The sequence below is a fragment of the Hyla sarda genome, chromosome 1 (genome assembly GCF_029499605.1).
Source record: "Hyla sarda isolate aHylSar1 chromosome 1, aHylSar1.hap1, whole genome shotgun sequence".
NCBI classification, from domain to species: domain Eukaryota; kingdom Metazoa; phylum Chordata; class Amphibia; order Anura; family Hylidae; genus Hyla; species Hyla sarda.
In genome coordinates, this window is record NC_079189.1 from 577,504,801 (window position 1) to 577,525,527 (window position 20,727).

The 20,727-nt window shown below is 41.2% G+C and overlaps 1 protein-coding gene across 2 annotated transcripts in view; it reads left to right on the plus strand.

Annotated features, from left to right (window-relative positions):
* WDR7 (WD repeat domain 7) overlaps window positions 1–20,727 on the plus strand; it is a 479,768-nt gene that overhangs the window by 136,418 nt on the left and 322,623 nt on the right. For both annotated transcript variants that reach the window (XM_056544810.1, XM_056544818.1), the window contains exons 15-16: window positions 13,025–13,794; window positions 15,896–15,987. In XM_056544810.1, coding sequence (XP_056400785.1) covers window positions 13,025–13,794; window positions 15,896–15,987 — 862 coding nt within the window. The remainder of the gene's footprint in view (window positions 1–13,024; window positions 13,795–15,895; window positions 15,988–20,727) is intronic.

Here is a 20,727-nt window from a genome sequence, read left to right on the forward strand (position 1 = left end):
TATCTATCCATCTATCTCATATCTATCTCATATCTATCTATCTATCTATCTCATATCTATCTATCTATCTATCTATCTCATATCTATCTATCTATCTATCTATCTATCTATCTCATATCTATCTATCTCATATCTATCTATCCATCTATCTATCTATCTCATATCTATCTATCTATCTCCTATCTATCCATCTATCTCATATCTATCTATCTATCTCATATCTATCTATCTATCTATCTCATATCTATATATCTCATATCTATCTATCTATCTCATATCTATCTATCTATCTATCTATCTATCCATCTATCTCATATCTATCTATCTCATATCTATCTATCTCATATCTATCTATCTCATATCTATCTATCTCATATCTATCTATCTCATATCTATCTATCTCATATCTATCTATCTATCTCATATCTATCTATCTCATATCTATCTATCTCATATCCATCTATCTCATATCTATCTATCTCATATCTATCTATCTCATATCTATCTATCTCATATCTATCTATCTCATATCTATCTATCTCATATCTATCTATCTATCTCATATCTATCTATCTATCTATCTCATATCTATATATCTATCTATCTCATATCTATCTATCTCATATCCATCTATCTCATATCTATCTATCTCATATCTATCTATCTCATATCTATCTATCTCATATCTATCTATCTCATATCTATCTATCTCATATCTATCTATCTATCTCATATCTATCTATCTCATATCTATCTATCTCATATCTATCTATCTCATATCTATCTATCTATCTCATATCTATCTATCTCATATCTATCTATCTCATATCCATCTATCTCATATCTATCTATCTCATATCTATCTATCTCATATCTATCTATCTCATATCTATCTATCTCATATCTATCTATCTCATATCTATCTATCTATCTCATATCTATCTATCTATCTATCTCATATCTATATATCTATCTATCTCATATCTATCTATCTCATATCCATCTATCTCATATCTATCTATCTCATATCTATCTATCTCATATCTATCTATCTCATATCTATCTATCTCATATCTATCTATCTCATATCTATCTATCTATCTCATATCTATCTATCTCATATCTATCTATCTCATATCCATCTATCTCATATCTATCTATCTCATATCTATCTATCTCATATCTATCTATCTCATATCTATCTATCTCATATCTATCTATCTCATATCTATCTATCTCATATCTATCTATCTATCTATCTCTATCTATCTATCTATCTATCCATCTATCTATCTCATATCTATCTATCCATTTATCTCATATCTATCTCTCTATCTATCTCTCTATCTATCTCCTATCTATCTATCTATCTATCTATCTATCTCTCTATCTATCTCCTATCTATCTATCTATCTATCTATCTATCTCATATCTATCTATCTATCTATCTATCTCATATCTATCTATCCATCCATCTATCTCATATCTATCTCTCATATCTATCTATCCATTTATCTCATATCTATATATCCTCTATCTATCTCTCTATCTATTTCATATCTATCTATCTATAGTGGGGAAAAAGTATTTAGTCAGCCACCAGTGCAAGTTCTCCCACTTAAAATGATGTGAGAGTCCTGTAATTTTCATCATAGGTTATAACCTCAACTATGAGAGACAGAATGAGAAAAAAAATCCATAAAATCACATTATCTGATTTTTAAAGAATTTATTTGCAAATTATGGTGGAAAATCAGTATTTTGTCAATGACAAAAGTTCATCTCAATACTTTGTTATATACTTGGTCTCTAACCAAGTCTCCTATGACTACGTGCACTTTAAAGGGGTACTCCGCCCCTAGCATCTTATCCCCCTATTCAAAGGATAGGGGATAAGATGTCAGATCGCCGGGATCCCGCCGCTGGGGACCCCCGGGATCTCCGCTGCAGCGCCCCACTATCATTACTGCACAGAGCAAACTCGCTCTGTGCATAATAACCGGCGATACAGGGGCCGGAGTACGTGATGTCACGGCTCCACCCCCCTCGTGACATCATGGCCCGCCCCCTCAATACAAATCTATGGGAGGAGGTGTGACGGCCATCATGCTCCCTCCCATAAACATGCATTTAGGGGGCGGAGCTGTGACGTCACGATACTCTGGCCCCTATATCGCCGGTTATTATGCACAGAGCGAGTTTGCGGGGCGCTGCAGCCAAAATCCCGAGGGTCCCCAGCAGTGGGACTCCGGCGATCTGACATCTTATCCCCTATCCTTTGGATAGGCTATAAGATGCTGGGGGCGGAGTACCCCTTTAATACTATTAAATGTGGATTGGCAGATGTGCTGCTTTTTTGGAATTCTATTTATTTATCTATCTCATACAGTGGGGATCAAAAGTTTGGGCACCCCAGGTAAAAATTTGTATTAATGTGCATAAAGAAGCCAAGGAAAGATGGAAAAATCTCCAAAAGGCATCAAGTTACAGATTAGATATTCTTATAACATGTCAACAAAAGATTTTAGATTTTATTTCCATCATTTACACTTTCAAAATAACAGAAAACAAAAAAATGGAGTCTGCAAAAGTTTGGGCTGAATTTATAGCATGCACTGCCCCCTTTGCAAAGCTGAGACCTGCCAGCGTCATGGATTGTTCTCAATCATCATCAGGGAAGACCAGGTGATGTCAATCTCAAAGGTTTTAAATGCCCAGACTCATCTGACCTTGCCCCAACAATCAGCACCATGGGTTCTTCTAAGCAGTTGTCTAGAAATCTGAAACTGAAAATAGTTGACGCTCACAAAGCTGGAGGAGGCCATAAGAAGATAGCAAAACGTTTTCAGATGTCAATATCCTCTGTTGGGAATGTAATTAAGAAATGGCAGTCATCAGGAACAGTGGAAGTTAAAGCAAGATCTGGAAGACCAAGAAAAATATCAGACAGAACTGTCGCAGGATTGTGAAAAAAACAATTCAAAACCCACTTTTGACTGCACAATCCCTCCAGAAAGATCTGGCAGACACTGGAGTTGTGGTACACTATTCCACTATAAAGAGATACTTGTACAAATATGGTCTTCATGGAAGAGTCATCAGAAGAAAACCTCTTTTATGTCATCACCACAAAAATCAGCGTTTGAACTTTGCAAATGAACATATAGACAAGCCTGATGCATTTTGGAAACAAGTTGTGTGCACCGATGAGGTTAAAATTGAACTTTTTGGCCGCAATGAGCAAAGGTACGTTTGGAGAAGAAGGGGAACAGAATTTAATGAAAAGCACCTCTGTCCAACTGTTAAGCATGGGGGTGGATCAATCATGCTTTGGGGTTGTATTGCAGCCAGGGGCACAGGGAACATCTCACGAGTAGAAGGAAAATGGATTCCATTACATTTCAGCACATTTTGGATGCTAATTTGATGCCATCTGTGAAAAAGCTGAAGTTAAAGAGAGGATGGCTTCTACAAATGGATAATGATCCTAAACACACCTCGAAATCCATGGGGGATTAAATCAGGAGGCGTAAACTGAAGGTTTTGCCATGGACTTCACAATCTCCTGACCTCAACATAACTAAAAATCTATGGATAGACCTTAAAAGAGCAGTGCGTGACAGACAGCCCAGAAATCTCAAAGAACTGGAAGACTTTTGTAAGGAAGAATGGGCAAAGATACCTCAAACAAGAATTGAAAGACTCTTGGTTGGCTGTGATACTTGCCAAAGGGGGCAGTACAAGATATTAACTCTGCAGGGTGCCCAAACTTTTGCAGATGCCATTTTTTTGTTTTCTGTTATTTTGAAAGTGTAAATGATGGAAATAAAATCTAACTTTTGTTGACATATTATAAGAATGTCTAATCAGTAATTTGATGCCTTTTGGAGATTTTTCCATCTTTTCTTGGCTTCTTTATGCACATTAATACAAATTTTTACCTGGGGTGCCCAAACTTTCGATCCCCACTGTATCTATCTCATATCTATTTATCTCATATCTATCTATCTATCTATCTATCTCATATCTATTTATCTATCGCATATCTATCTCACATCTATCTATCTCATATCTATCTATCTCATATCTATCTATCTCATATCTATCTATCTCATATCTATCTATCTCATATCTATCTATCTCATATCTATCTATCTATCTCATATCTATCTATCTCATATCTATCTATCTCACATCTATCTATCTATCTCATATCTATCTATCTCACATCTATCTATCTCATATCTATCTATCTCATATCTCTCTATCTCATATCTATCTATCTCCTATCTATCTCCTATCTATCTCCTATTTATCTATCTCCTATCTATCTATCTCCTATCTATCTATCTATCTATCTATCTCCTATCTATCTCCTATCTATCTATCTCCTATCTATCTATCTCCTATCTATCTCCTATCTATCTATCTATCTATCTATCTCCTATCTATCTATCTCCTATCTATCTATCTCATATCTATCTATGTATCTCATATCTATCTATGTATCTCATATCTATCTATGTATCTCATATCTATCTATGTATCTCATATCTATCTATGTATCTCATATCTATCTATGTATCTCATATCTATCTATGTATCTCATATCTATCTATGTATCTCATATCTATGTATCTCATATCTATATTTCTATCTATCTCATATCTATCTATCTATCTCATATCTATCTATCTATCTCATATCTATCTATCTATCTATCTATCTATATGTCCAAAACAGGTATAAGGCAGCACACCAGATGATAGTCAAATAAGGTGTAGTTTAATATCCCATATCACGATACAACGTTTCGGCAGTATCACACTGCCTTTCTCAAGCATGCTTGAGAAAGGCAGTGTGATACTGCCGAAACGTTGTATCGTGATATGGGATATTAAACTACACCTTATTTGACTATCATCTGGTGTGCTGCCTTATACCTGTTTTGGACATCTATCTATACGGTCTGCGACTGGGACTGTGAACTCTGGCTTGCACCCACCTGCTGTGTGATTACTTTGGCTGTGCTGTCTCCTTATCCTTTTGTGTATCTATCTATCTCATATCTATCTATCTATCTCATATCTATCTATCTATTTATCTATCTATCTCATATCTATCTATCTCTCTCATATCTATCTATCTATTTATCTATCTCATATCTATCTATTTATCTATCTCATATCTATCTATCTCATATCTATGTATCTATCTCATATCTATCTATCTATCTCATATCTATCTATCTATCTCATATCTATCTATATCATATCTATCTATTTATCTATCTCATATCTATCTATCTCATATCTATCTATCTATCGATCTCATATCTATCGATCTCATATCTATCTATCTCATATCTATCTATCTCATATCTATCTATCTCATATCTATCTATCTCATATCTATCTATCTATCTCATATATCTATCTATCTCATATCTATCTATCTATCTCATATATCTATCTATCTATCTCATATCTATCTATCTATCTCATATATCTATCTATCTATCTCATATATCTATCTATCTATCTATCTATCTATCTCATATCTATCTATCTATCTATCTCATATCTATCTATCTATCTATCTATCTCATATCTATCTATCTATCTCATATATATCTATCTATCTCATATCTATCTATCTATCTCATATCTATCTATCTATCTCATATCTATCTATCTCATATCTATCTATATCATATCTATCTATTTATCTATCTATCTCATATCTATCTATCTATCTCATATCTATCTATCTCATATCTATCTATCTATCTCATATCTATCGATCTCATATCTATCTCATATCTATCTATCTCATATCTATCTATCTATCTCATATCTATCTATATCATATCTATCTATTTATATATCTATCTATCTCATATCTATCTATCTATCTATCTATCTCATATCTATCGATCTCATATCTATCTCATATCTATCTATCTCATATCTATCTATCTATCTCATATCTATCTATCTATCTAAAAAACAAAAGGGCAACAGCACTCAAAATGTCCAAAAGATTTATAAGAAGAGGTGCAGGCAACCTGTAAAAGGATCAAGTCCAACGATCCATCCAAATGTAAAAAAAAGGAAGATCAGGGCAGCACTCCAATGGTGTGAAAAAAGATAAAATTTATTCCATCAAAACAATGTGCAAAACAGCAGCGACGTTTCGATCCTCTCCAGGATCTTTTTCAAGCTGAACTAAACAGATTTGTGGTTTCTTTTATACATATACTCATCAAGTGAAACAATTAACAATCAAGCGTACAGTCAAAATACAATAAAGTGCAATTAAAGCATAAACCGTGTACAGTAAAGTGATCAATGTACAATGTAAGGCTCATATGTCTGTCTTATTATGAGCAAGGTGCATATACAGGTATCCAGAAAAACTGGATACTAAAGTGCTGACAGTGATCTAAAAACAATCAGGTTGCCTATAATTAAAAACAGTCAAACAATCAGAGGAGTGATTACAGTAACACTATACCTTAGACGTGTATAATGGCGTGCATGGACACTTGGCGTTCCGGAAGCGCCGTCTGTGCCAGCCCGCCCCCTAACATGACCTTCTACTTAATCATTGGTTTGAGATCTCCGTCTTGCAAACGTCACAGCAGATCGGCGCGTGCGCACTGCCGGCTAAGTCGTCCGTACATGATCATGTACCTGCGCCTGCGCACCAAAGAGATAGGTGCGACGGCGCCATTTTGAGAACTGGAAAAGCTTCCCTTACATAAAAAATACATGAATAACATGTCCCAGACATAATAACACGGCAGTCCTATTTATCTATTTCTATTTATCTATCTATCTCATATCTATCTATCTATCTATCTCATATCTATCTATCTCATATCTATCTATCTATCTCATATCTATCTATCTATCTATCTATCTATCTCATATATCTATCTATCTATCTCATATCTATCTATTTATCTATCTCTCATATCTATCTATCTATCTATCTCATATCTATCTATCTATCTCATATCTATCTATATCATATCTATCTATCTATCTATCTATCTCATATCTATATCTATCTATCTATCTCATATCTATCTATCTCATATCTATCTATCTATCTCATATATATCGATCTCATATCTATCTCATATCTATCTATCTCATATCTATCTATCTATCTCATATCTATCTCTCATATCTATCTATCTATCTCATATCTATCTATCCTGTTGAGTTTATATATTTATTTTATATAGTTTCAATATATCTAGTTTGTGTGTGTATATGTATGAATATACATAGATAAAAAAATAATAATAAAATAAATAAATAAATATATATATATGTTGGCTATAACAATTTCCGGTTTCATTGTCCCTATAAGGTATACTTATTAATACATGCCCTCTTGGACACTACACGCATTCAGTTTTTGTGCGCATGTGAAACAACGTCAGTGAAAATTTTTTGTGATATTGTAGTTGTTTTTGGCAAACAAGTCATTTATAATTAATCTAATGTATTGATTTCCCCCTAAGAAGAAAATCTGCAGTACTTTACTGGATACTATAGTCTAATGCTCTTTAGTCTTGTCTTTAGCAAAGCTTCTCATGGAGACCATGAATCACGTCTAGTCGGCATCTTTGACATTTCTTTGAAATACCCTCCCCATTTTGTGGATATAATCTCATATCTATAAAAAAAAATAAAACTTGGATTGATCTCGATGACTGTGCGTACATTAATCACTTGAATTGGGCTGAGCTGTAATACCATGTTCAGACTATAGACAAGAGTGGCACTGTTTCTAAATGAAAAATATATGTTTGTTTAATCTAATACATTCAAGCATTAACACTTGCATACATTCCGGTGGACCTGCCAGTTTCAGCAAAACTGATTTTCGGCAGATGTTGTCTAGAAAAAAGAAAGAGCGAACAAAGCAAATTTGTTCTTTAAGGGGTACTCCAGAGAAAAAAAAATGTTTTCAAATCAACTGGTGACAGAAAGTTATACAGATTTGTAATTTACTTCTATAAAAAAAATCTCAAGCCTTCCAGTACTTTTCAGCTGCTGTATGCTCCAGAGGAAGTTGTGTAGTTCTTTCCAGTCTGACCACAGTGCTCTCTGCTGCTACCTCTGTCCGTGTCAGGAAATGTCTTAAGCAGGAGAGGTTTACTATGGGGATACTCCGGCATGGACAGAGGTAGCAGCAGAGAGCACTGTGGTCAGACTGGAAAGAACTAAACAACTTCCTCTAGAGCATACAGCAGCTGATAAGTACTGGAAGGGTTAAGATTTCTAAATAGAAGTAATTAACAAATCCGTATAACTTTCTGGCACCAGTTCATTTAAAAACATTTTCTTTCCTCCGGAATACCCCTTTAAGGTAGATTATCATCCACTAGAGCAGCGGTACTCAACTGGCAGACCGCGGTCCATATCCGGACCGCAGCCGCCAGTCATCCGGACCTCCGGCAGGTTCAAGGAAACAGCCAAAGGTGGCAGTCACTGTCCTGGCATTCATATGTATTGGTGTCTTTCAGACACCAATACAAATGGATAGCTGAACGCTGCTGGAGCGAGGGAACACTCCCGGCCCGGCCACGCCTCTCCTATGATGCAGGCAGTGGAGCAGCATGGGACCTGCAATGAGAAGAAGCAGGACTGGGCCGTCCTGCTTCTTAACCCAGGGGCTGGGTTAAAAATGAAGTTAAAATGAAGTGAAGTGAAAGTAAAAATTATGCAGGGGTCTTGGGGGGCAGGGGTGGTGGTATTAGGGTTAGAAGGGGATAAAGGGGTCTTGGGGGAGCATTAAAGTAAAAAAGATGTTGGAGTCTTGGGGGGCAGGGGTGGTGGTATTAGGGTTAGAAGGGGATAAAGGGGTCTTGGGGGAGCATTAAAGTAAAAAAGCTGCTGGGGTCTTGGGGGTAGGGATGGTGGTGATAGGGTTAGAAGGGGATAAAGGGGTCTGGGGGGCATAAAAGTAAATGTAGAAATGATGCAGGGGTCTTGGGCGGAAGGGGTGGTCGTGTTAGGATTAGAAGCGGATAAAGGGGTCTGGGGGGACACAAAAGTAAAAATGCAGGGGTCTTGAGGGGGGCATAAAAGTGAAAGAATGATGCAGAGGTCTTGGGGGTTGTAAGGGCAGAAGGGGATAAAGGGGTCTGGGGGGGGGCAGAAAAGTAAAGAAGAATGTTGCAGGGGTCTTGGGGGATGGGGTATTAGGGCAGAAGGGGATAGAGGGGTCTGGGGGGGGGCAGAAAAGTAAAGAAGAATGTTGCAGGGGTCTTGGGGGATGGGGTATTAGGGCAGAAGGGGATAGAGGGGTCTGGGGGGGGGGGCAGAAAAGTAAAGAAGAATGTTGCAGGGGTCTTGGGGGATGGGGTATTAGGGCAGAAGGGGATAGAGGGGTCTGGGGGGGCAGAAAAGTAAAGAAGAATGTTGCAGGGGTCTTGGGGGGTGGGGGTATTAGGGCAGAAGGGGATAGAGGGGTCGGGGGGGCAGAAAAGTGTAAAGGAGGATTATGCAGGGGTCTTGGGGGGGCAGAGGAGTCTGGATGAGGACTTAAGGGTCAGGGGCAGAGGAGTCTGGGAGAATCTGAAGGAGGAGAGAAAAGATGGGTCTAGAAGAGGACCTAAGGGTCTGCGGGGACTTAAGGCCCATCCACGGCGGAAATCTGCTTGCTGCAGAGGCCAAATGTTTTCAATGGTTTTCTGCTGCTCTGTGCACACTGCGAAATCACCACAGTGGAATTTCCCCAGCAGTAGGGGTGGACATCCATTCTGCTGGTGGAATTCCACTGGACTGCATTGTCATCGATAGAGATGTTGTACATCCGTGCAGTCCTTCCGCCAATGGCTTCAGTGGCGCCTGCAGCAAGCGGACATTCCACTGACTAAATGTCCGCAATGTGGAGAAGCCCTTAGTGGTCTGCAGGAGTACTAGGTTGAGATTCTGACAAACTGTTTCTGGCAGTATTATTTTAGGGGTCATGATGTCTGGCAGGGTTATAATGATTATTGTCTTGATACAGAGGAGGAGAATCTATTAACAAAGTAACCAATGATGTCCGGGCATCAGACTCTGTAGAGAAGATGGAGCTGAAAGAAGACAAGGACCAGAGGAAGAAGAAAAGTAAAAACAACAGAGAAGACGTCTCCTGTGATTCATTATACAATTGTGTATTCTCCTGACTGTCCCATCAGAGTTGTAGTCACTTGTAATTTCTGCAGTGACACTACCCCAATCTGTGGCTGTCCAACTGTTACAAAACTACAACTCCCATAATGCCTCAGACTTTGCAACAGCTGGAGAGCCACTTAAACCGAGGTGAATTTAGAGTATGCAGCCTATTTTATTTTAATGGGTGTCTGACTTCTGCGACACCCACCATAAAAAAAAAATGGGCTGCATAGTCTAATATGCCCGGGCCTATTTTTGCACCCAGTCCAGCCCTGGAAGTATGTTTATTACAGGAATTTTCCATCCTTTATCTGTACAGTTCTCTTCTGTCTGCATGATGGCAGTTTTAGTTTTGCAACAGCTGGAGAATTCATATTGGGATGCACCTCATTCATTGTTTTAGGGGACACAGTATTATACTCGGACAGGTGTGTGTCAGCATTATGTTCAGGGGCACAGTGTGTGACAGTATTATACCAGGGGCACAGTGTGTAGCAGTTATATATTCAGGAGCACAGTGTATGGCAGTATTATACTCAGGGACAGGTGTGTGGCAGTATTATGTTCAGGGGCACAGTGTGTGGCAGTATTATATTCAGGGGAAAGTGTGTGAGCAGTATTATGTCAGGGGCACAGTGTGTAGCGGTTGGAGAACGATTATGACTTAAGTTCTAATTATGTTCTACATCATGCAGCGCCTATTTCAGACATGGCACTGCGGCTGCTAGGTGTGAACCAGGTCCTAGCGTTTAGCTCGACCTTCACTGGATGGCAGACCTGGATAAGCGGATCCCTACTAAGAGTGGTTGAGTACCCCTGCACTAGAGGGGTCTTACTGCAGCTTACTGCTCCCTTTCCATTGGTGCAGCACCCAGAATGGCCACTACACAATGTAAGGCGCTGTCTGCTGCTGGCTCTCTTCCTCTGCCCTTGCTGCGGCTCTGGTCGGTGGGGGTGCAGTGTCATTCTTCCACCAACCTTATATTGATGACACATCCTGAGGATAGGCCAACGGTAAGTTTTGACCAGAAAAAACGTTAACAATGAACGGATTACTTTAATTGGGGGAAGCCATTGAATAAGCCTTGTTACTGCTGCAAAAATAACTTTACTGCTGCAAAAAACAAAGCATTATACCATACCCTTTAATATCAGTGGGGCAGTGGGCTTGAGGTATATAGACTGTAATGGGATGACTCTTCTTCCAATCACTGCCGCTCTCCCTGTCCTCTCCATTTCCCAGTCTAGTATTTACCATTGTATACTAGATGGAATTTTGGAGGACTGAGAAGGTTTAAAGGGGTACTTCGCCCCTAGACATCCTATCCCATATCCAAAGAATAGGGATTGAGATGTCTGATAGTGGGGGTCTCGCCACTGGGACCCCAACGATCTTGCCTGCGGCACCCCAGATATCCGGTGCATGGAGCAAACTTCGCTACGTGCTTGGATGACTGGTGATGCGGGTGGACACTCGTGACGTCATGGTCATGCCCTGCTCGTGACGTCATGGTCACGCCCACACCCCCTCAATGAAAGGCTATGGGAGGGGGCGTGAAAGGTCAGAAAGAGTTCTCTTTCCCTAATACAGTTATGCAAGAAAGAAAAACAAAAAGGACAGTGCTGTCACAGCTTTTATGTTCTCAGAGAAGTTGGTGACCTGATTACATCTATATTAACTTGTGTAAAATTAATAGGAATTTTACAACTTACCTGTTAATAAAAAAAAAAATTTTTGACATGTTTTAGGAAGTTGAATGATGAAAAGAAGAAGCAGGAAGATAGCCCTGTAACAGTTCTCTTCTCTCCCCCCCCCCCCCCCCCCCCCTGTGTCCGTAAGAACTGGATGGACTCCATAGACTTGCATAAGAGTCCTTCCAGGTCATGTGACATAGAGCCGGGGGAGGACGCACTAGCTGTGCTCTCTCCCCACCCCCCCCCCCCCCCCCCCCCCCCCCCCAAAATAAAAAAGGCCAAAAAATTAATAAAAATTATTAGTTGAACAAGTATTCACTAATGACTAATATTGGGTACTCAGGACCCCTTTTCCTCCACACATTAGCCAATGGCAGTGGAATAGCTTTTTAACACTTGCACTTAATGCCTACCTGTGGTATCACCTGGAAAAAAATAATGCTAGTACAGTATACGTTACGCACTAGGTTTATTACATGTCATTTTTAGGTGCCTAACTTATTTAGTTGGCTCACAAATCCCTCTGATCTTCTGCTTACTCATTCTGACATCCTGTGCTCAGGAAGGGGTGTGTCCAAGGCAAGCACTGACCCCACCCTCACTCACCATGCATTCACTTCCTCCCTGAATCTGCTGTGCTGTGTCTCTTCATCCAATTACTGCAGGCTGTTCTGTAACCTCCTCTTCTCTGTTTTCATGCTGCACTCTGATAAGACAGGAGTGCTAGTCCCGCCCTCACTAACTGGACTTTGTCCTAGACCATGCTTCAGCTGGGACAAAGATGATGCTGCATCCAGACAGTATTATGTTCTGGATGTTATGGGGACCCCTAGTGGTCTTTTTTTTTTTTTTTTATAAGCATACGATGTACAACATAGAATCAAAAAACTTTTTATAACAGTGCCCATTTAATTCCATACCGCTCTATGAAAGATACAGAAACAACCATCCCTCTTACTTACTGTTTCCATCTTCACAAGACAAGTTGTCTTTTTAAAAGACTCATAGGGCAAAGTTGTTGTTTACCTAGAGGACTGAGTCTTTTTTTTTTTCTTCATCCTAACTATTTTGCAGTATTATTCCCGCAGGTTCAAAGGTTTTTTTTTGCAAGTTTTGTCATATATTGAGTATTTTTTTTTTTGCAGGGGAATTTGCCTAAATATTCCAACAACTCCTTGATGGTTCAAGCAATAAAGACGAATGTGACGGACTCGGACATCCACCTGCTCTTCTTTGATGTGGAGGCGTTAATTATCCAGCTCCTCACGGAAGAAGCCTCCAGGCCAAATACTGCACTTATCTCCCCGGAGAGTTTGCAGAAAGCATCTGGCAGTTCTGACAAAGGAAGCTCTTTTCTGGCTGGTAAAAGAGCAGCCGTACTCTTCCAACAGGTCAAGGAAACCATCAAAGAGAACATTAAAGAACATCTACTTGACGACGATGACGAAGACGAAGAAGCCATGAGACAAAAGCGCAACGAGAGCGACCCAGAGTACCGCTCCAGCAAATCTAAACCATTAACGTTACTAGAGTACAACCTGACCATGGACACCGCCAAGCTCTTCATGTCCTGTCTTCACGCCTGGGGCTTGAATGCTGTGCTTGACGAAGTGTGCCTCGACCGCCTTGGGATGCTTAAGCCGCACTGCCCGGTGTCTTTCGGCCTACTCTCAAGAGGTGGCCACATGTCATTGATGCTGCCAGGGTTTAATCAGTCTGTTAATAAAGCGTTTGTCGACAATGTAAGTGCGGACAGGAGGATGTCAGTCACTGATGGACTTGGGAAGGGCAATTATGGCGTGTCACGTGCTGTCACCACTCAGCACCTCCTGTCACTTATATCTCTGGCAAACACTTTGATGAGCATGACCAACGCCACGTTCATTGGGGACCACATGAAGAAGGCTACCCAAAGGTACACAGTTGGATATCATCTTAATAACAAGTCTTTAAAGGGGTACTCCGCTGGAATTTTTTTTTTTTTTTAAATCAGCTGGTGCCAGACAGTTAAACAGATTTGCACATTACTTCTATTTAAAAATCAGTACTTATCAGCTGCTATATGCTCCACAGGAAGTTCTTTTCTTTTAGAATTTCCTTTCTGTCTGACCACAGTGCTTCTCTCTGCTGATACCTCTGTCTATTTTAGGAACTGTCCAGAGTAGGAGAAATCCCCCATAGCAAAACCTATCCAGCTCTGTACAGTTCATAAAATGGACAGGGGTGTCAGCAGAGATCACTGTGGTCAGACTGGAAGGAAATTTAAAAAGAAAAGAACTTCCTATGGAGCATACAGCAACTAAGTAGTACTGGAAGGATTAAGATTTTTAAAACAGAAATAATTTACAAATCTGTTTAACTTTCTGGCAGCAGTTGATTTAAAAAAAATATGTTTTCCAGAGGAGTACCCCTTTAACAGGGACCTGTCAGAAGGTTTTTTGGGTATAAATTAAAGTTTAAGTCCAAAGCAGAGAGACAGCTGACTCGAATCCCAGCATTTTCCGTGCACAAGTCCCATTTATCAGAAAGGGGCTCATGCATAGAACTAGCTGAGCGTCATGTGGTCGCCTCGGCAAGTGTACCACCCAGAATCAGCTGCGTCTCTCCGCCAATCTGTGGCCAGGAAAGCCGCCCTGCATGTACACTGTAAGAGCATGGCTGTGTAGGGCTTTTTATGCTGAATGCCTAAATACCTCTAATTAGTTAATTGATATCATAGTTTTAAAATATATGCAAATTAGGCTTTGGAGCCCCCTAGGCTCCAAAGCCTAATTTGCATATATTTTAAAACTCAGTGCTAATTTGTGTGTATTTTAATACTCAGGTGGGGATTACAGTGCAACCTAGTGGTTGTCAATGAGAGATTTGGGGGGGGAGGTTTGATTAGAGGAGGTGACCAGCGCACAGAGGGGGGAGTAACTAACTGGTAAAGGGGCTGAACTGTTCTAAGCTCCAAAGCCTAATTTTCATATATTTTTAAACTCTGATATCTCAGCGCTGAACTAATGATGGATGTATGTACTGATTTAGAGTCAAAGTCCCTATACAGTGCATGGCTATACCCTTACTTTATACCCTAAAAACCACTTTAAGCTTGACCTTCTTTTATTTATGTAATTATTTTTTTTAATTCATAAGTTTTGGGTCAAATCTGAAAAAAAATTTGACTGTCTTGTCTAAGTTTACATTAAAGGGGTGATAACTAGGATTACAAAACCAGCTGATTTTTCAAAAAACAACACCCCATTTGTGTGCAGGTTGGGTGGGGTTTTGCAGCTCAGTTCTATTAAATTGAATGGAGCCAAATTGTAATGGCACACACAACTAGAGGTGTGGCACTGTTTTTGGAAAAGAAAAAAATATGCGCAGGATACTGTACGTATGACTAGACCCTTAAAAGGATAGTCACCACTAGTGTAAAACATGTACATTGTGCTGGGATCCTTAAAAAAATAGGAGGAAAAAAAGCCTTACTTGTCTATCCCTTGGTCTCTTTCCCCCTGATTCCCTCCAGCCCCCTTTGGCTTTATCTAGTCCCCCCCCCCCCCCCCGATCTTCTGTCTTCTTTCCGGTCCCGAGACGAACCCATGGTGCAGGAACTACCCATTCAGCCACTCACTGGTAGAGATGGAACATTCCTGCTCCCAGTGATTAGCTGAGCTGGTAGGTCCTGCAGCAAAATGGTCGTCTCAGGACCAGGAAGATCAGGGGACCTGAGGGAGCAGGGATAGGTAAGTATGGCTTCCATTTCTATCTTATACAGGGCTCAGCACCATGTTAATTTTTATGCTAGCACAGTAACACTGGAATAATCCTTTAAGGAAACCACTACCCTATGCATTTTAATATTGAATTATTAGTGAATGTAAACCTGCCTGGGATAGACATATATTTATTCTAAAATAAAAATAAAGAGGTAATAATATAAGGGAAGACTAGATGGACTTGGTGGTTTTTCTCCAGGTGGTCTTTTATGTTTCTATTTATGTGCTTTGTTTATTTTAAAACATTTTTAGGCCACCCAAGTCCGGGTCTCCAGAATCAATGAAGGGAAAGGCTTCCCCACAAACCTCCGGCAGCAACCTCATGCAGGGACAGATAAAACAAGGTAACCACCGCGCTTTAAGACGCAGCAGCGTCCACCCTACAGCAGATAAGCAGTATTGATTATAGAAAGTAAAGCGTTCACTGGAGGGATGATATCGATGGGTCTTATTACAGTGTCTGGAATATGAGTCTAACACGTGGGAGGTTGTCACTCTTCTGATGTACGTAATTCATAACATCAATTAAGCAGGGATTGTCCAAAGATTTTTTTTTTTTTTTTAGTAATAGCTGAAAACTACAATATTTTAGAGGACCCGACAGTTCTTCTGACATGTCTAAATTCTTTTTATCCCCATCAAAAAAATACTGCAATATTTTCCTAAAATTTTGTCAGTCCTCTTTTACTACATTTTCTGAAACTGCATAAAGAAATTGACTACTGGGTGTTCCCAGCTGGAGGCACCCTGCTGGTAAAACGCTGCCCTACAGAGAAAGTCATAGTCAACACAGTACACAACTGAGCGGTTGCCACAGTTGTATGCAGTTAAAGGGGTTATCCAGGAAAAAACTTTTTTTTATATATCAACTGGCTCCGGAAAGTTAAAGGGGTACTCTGCCCCTAGACATCTTATCCCCTATCCAAAGGATAGGGGATAAGATGTCAGATCGCCACGGTCCCGCTGCTGGGGACCCCGGGGATCGCTGCTGCAGCACCCCGCTATCATTATAGCACAGAGCGAGTTCGCTCTGCACGTAATGACGGGCAGTACAGGGGCCGGAGCATCGTTACGTCACAGCTCCGCCCCTCGTGACATCACGGCCCGCCCCTTTCAATACAAGTCTATGGGAGGGGGCACGGCGGTCGTCATGCCCCCTCCCATAGACTTGCATTAAGGGGACGGGCCCTGATGTCACGAGGGGCGGAGCCATGACATCACGCTGCTCCGTCCCCCGTTTCGCCCGTCATTAAGCACAGAGCGAACTCGCTCTGTGCTGTAATGAGAGCGTGGTGCCGCAGCGGGGATCCCAGGGCTATCCTTTGGATAGGGGATAAGATGTCTAGGGGCGGAGTACCCCTTTAAACAGATTTGTAAATTACTTCTATTAAAAAAATCTTAATCCTTTCAGTGGTTATGAGCTTCTGAAGTTAAGGTTGTTCTTTTCTGTCTAAGTTCTCCCTGGTGACACGTGTCTTGGGAACCGCCCAGTTTAGAAGATTTGCTTCTAAACTGGGCGTTTCCTGAGACACGTGTCATCAGAGAGAACTTAGACAGAAAAGAACAACCTTAACTTCAGAAGCTCATAACTACTGAAAGGATTAAGATTTTTTTAATGGAAGTAATTTACAAATCTGTTTAACTTTCTGGAGCCAGTTGATATATAAAAAAAAGTTTTTTCCTGGATAACCCCTTTAAACTAAAGTTAGTGATCATTTACCTACACTGATCCATTGTAACAAACTGATTCTGGTTAATGTTTCTAGACTCTGGATGCATTTAAAGGGGTACTCCGCCCCTAGACATCTTATCCCCTATCCAAAGGAAAGGGGATACGATGTCAGATTGCAGGGGTCCTACAGCTGGGAACCCTGCGATCTCTGTGCAGCAGCCAGCGTTTGTTTGGAAGGCTGGGTGCGGGTGGCTGGAGTCGTGACCTCACGGCCACGCCCCTTGTTGATGTTACACCACACCCCCTCAATGCAAGTCTATGGGAGAGGGTGTGGCAGCTGCCACACCCCTTCCCATAGACTTGCATTGAGATGGTGTGATGTGACATCACGAGGGCGCGTGACTGTGATGTCACGACCCCTGCCGCCTGCTCCAAACATTAGGAACAAAATGTTCCGAACGCTGAGGCAGGGGACTACCCCTTTAAGTACTTTTTCCTTCACTGGAAGCAAGTACAGCTTTACCTTTAGGGCTCACATCTATCCCTATAATGTGAATTCAACTAGAGAAAAAAAACAGACATGGTCGCACATCCACAACATGCACCTTGATCTAATGCTTCTCAGCAACATTTATTAAACTAACAAGTCGCTAGTGTACTTTATGATCATGAAGTGCAAGCCCGCTAGTCACGTCACGGCCACCTGTAAGTAGCGGGTCCCTAGCATAAAATGGCACAGCAGTGAGTGGCGATCACCACCTCCCCAACACTAGTGCCCAAAGGCGGGAAAGAGCCACTGGCAGAGCAGCCCCAATGCCACTAAAACCAGTCCCTGGGCCGCATCCAATGGAGGCCACACAGCACTGCACCAGTGTGAACAGATGTAAAAACCTCACTGACCATGTGCTCCCAGCCAGAGACTGGGAGGCTGCCAGAAAAGAATAGGGCCCTAATGCAGCTTCCAGCTAATTTATATAGGTCTGGGCTGAGGGGGAGGGGTTATCCGTATAATGTGGGAACCCCCCCAAACCTACCGGCCTGGTTGCGGTGGCCGGAGGTAGCCAAGATTTTGAAAATATCCTAGTGGGCCGTTTTATCCCTTTTTCGTAACGCAGTAAATGTGAGCTGCGTTCACAGCATAGCACCACGAACTGTCATGTTTACGCAACTCAGTTATGCCCTTAATGTCTAAGATGGAAAACCCACTTTAAAGGGGTCTCCTCTTTGCACAGTCCCCAAACAACCAACCTGTTGATATGAATGAGCACTATGCAATACCTTATCTCCCCTGTGGTGTCTGTCTGTCTCTCTCTCTCTTTCTCAATATATTCATATAGGCTTGTGGTGCGGGTGGCGCTGATGAAAATGATACTGCAGAGTGGAGCTCCGTTCTGCAGCATAGGAGCCTCAGCACAGGAGTGGAAGCACTTCATCTAAAGAAGTGTTTCCCAACCAGGGCACCTCCAGCTGTTGCAAAACTACAATTCCCAGCATGTCCGGACAGCCGAAGGCTGTCCGGGCATGTTGGGAGTTGTAGTTTTGCAACAGCTGGAGGCACCCTGGTTGGGAAACACTGATCTAAAGAGTAAAGTTGGACATCACCATGCACAGGGGGAGGGACATGCGTTAGCTTTGGAACACTGCTCCTTTGTGAGAGAAAAAATTGAGTGATTTTCCCATAACAACCAATCACAGCTAACAAGCTCTGGTAAAGTGAAAGCTGAGCTGTGATTGGTTGTTATGTGAAAGTCTCTCCACTTTTTCTCTCACACATTTTGATAAATCTGGGCCTTTAAAGTGTCCCCAATTGTCAGTGATCAGCTGTGATTTGTAGGGAAACCCATCAGTAAGTGTTTAAGTTACCTGCAGCACCTCCACAGGGGAAATAAAGCATTGCATGGTGCTCATTCATATCAATGGGTTGTCTTTGTATTGCAGAGCAGGACGGGTCCTCCAGAAGTGAGAGACACTCTTTTTTAGCTGATCTCCACTTTGGCCAAGGGAAGAGAATCCTGACCAGTGCACCCCTCTCCCCCTATTACCTCAGGGTAACTAAGGCCCCTTTCACACTATAAATCCGTTTTAAAGACCCGTTATAATGTTCCGTTATGAAAAAAAAAATTAAACGACCGTTACAAAATCCCATTATAGTCTATGGTATTTTTACAGTATCCGTTTTAACCCGTCATAGCCCGATATTAATAAAGGACGTTATTTTGTGACGGGAGAAAGAACAGAAGAAGTAGTGCATGCGCTGTTTCTTCTGTTACTTTCTCCCGTCACAAAAAAACGTCCGTTATTAATAACGGGCTATGACGGGTTAAAACGGGTAATGTAAAAATCCCATAGACTATAAGGGGATTTTGTAACGGCCGTTTTTAAAGGTTTTATTAACGGGTCATTGTAACAGATCTTTAAAGAAAAACTGTCACATATTTTCTCTCGCACTATCCACAGGTACTGGTGGATAGTGCGGGAGACGCTGATTAAAACGAGCTCTACCTTGATCTGATCCGCGCCGCCGTTCGCCCGCAATTGTAGTTTTAATCTCCGTGTATATCCGGCTATAACTGGCAAAGGCGGGGCTTATGCGGGCTAACTGACACTGACGTCAGCGGCGATCATGAATATTCATCCCTCCCTCTGGTTAGGAGCAGCGAAGAGAGGGAGAACAGGAGGGATGAATATTCATGAGCGGCGCTGACGTCCGTGTCCATTAGCCCGCAGAAGCACCGCCTTTGCCATTTACAGCAGGATATACCCAGAGATAAAAACTACAAGTGCGGGCGAACGGCGGCACGGATCAGACCAAGGTAGGGCTCGTTTTAATCAGCGTATGTGACAGTTTTCCTTTAAAACAGACATTTCTATAGTGTGAAAGCAGCCTAATGAGTATGTGAGAATGGCGTTTGCACTGTACAAATGGTCCTTTTTACTCCATGTTCAATGTAATCCCATCGCACCTTCTCCAAGGCTGGAGCCGCTGACCACCTCTTCAGGAGCACCAAGGTAGTAATACCAGTGTTGCTCATAGCCTCTTTGTTCTAACTATTGAGTTAACCAGATCCATTGTGAAGTACGTGCAGACTCTTCACAGCGTGTGGAAAGGCCATTCAGGGAAGGGAAGATGACTGCATGGCTTAATATACTCATCTGCTTACGCGTGTAGATTTATGTTTAACATGGACATTTTTCAGGATGTGACATTTAGCTTTGTCATCAGTGTTTTACAGAGGATGTTCTACATGAAGATAATGAATGATTGATCAGGATTGTACCTGTACTCCAGCCGGCTTTAGTGTTACAATCTGACGGACTGGAGTCTAGTTTCACGAGCGCCGTACACTGCGTCCGCCTTGTAACGCTTTATATTGACCTGTGTGATGAGGCTTTGGCTGCATTCACACTTCGT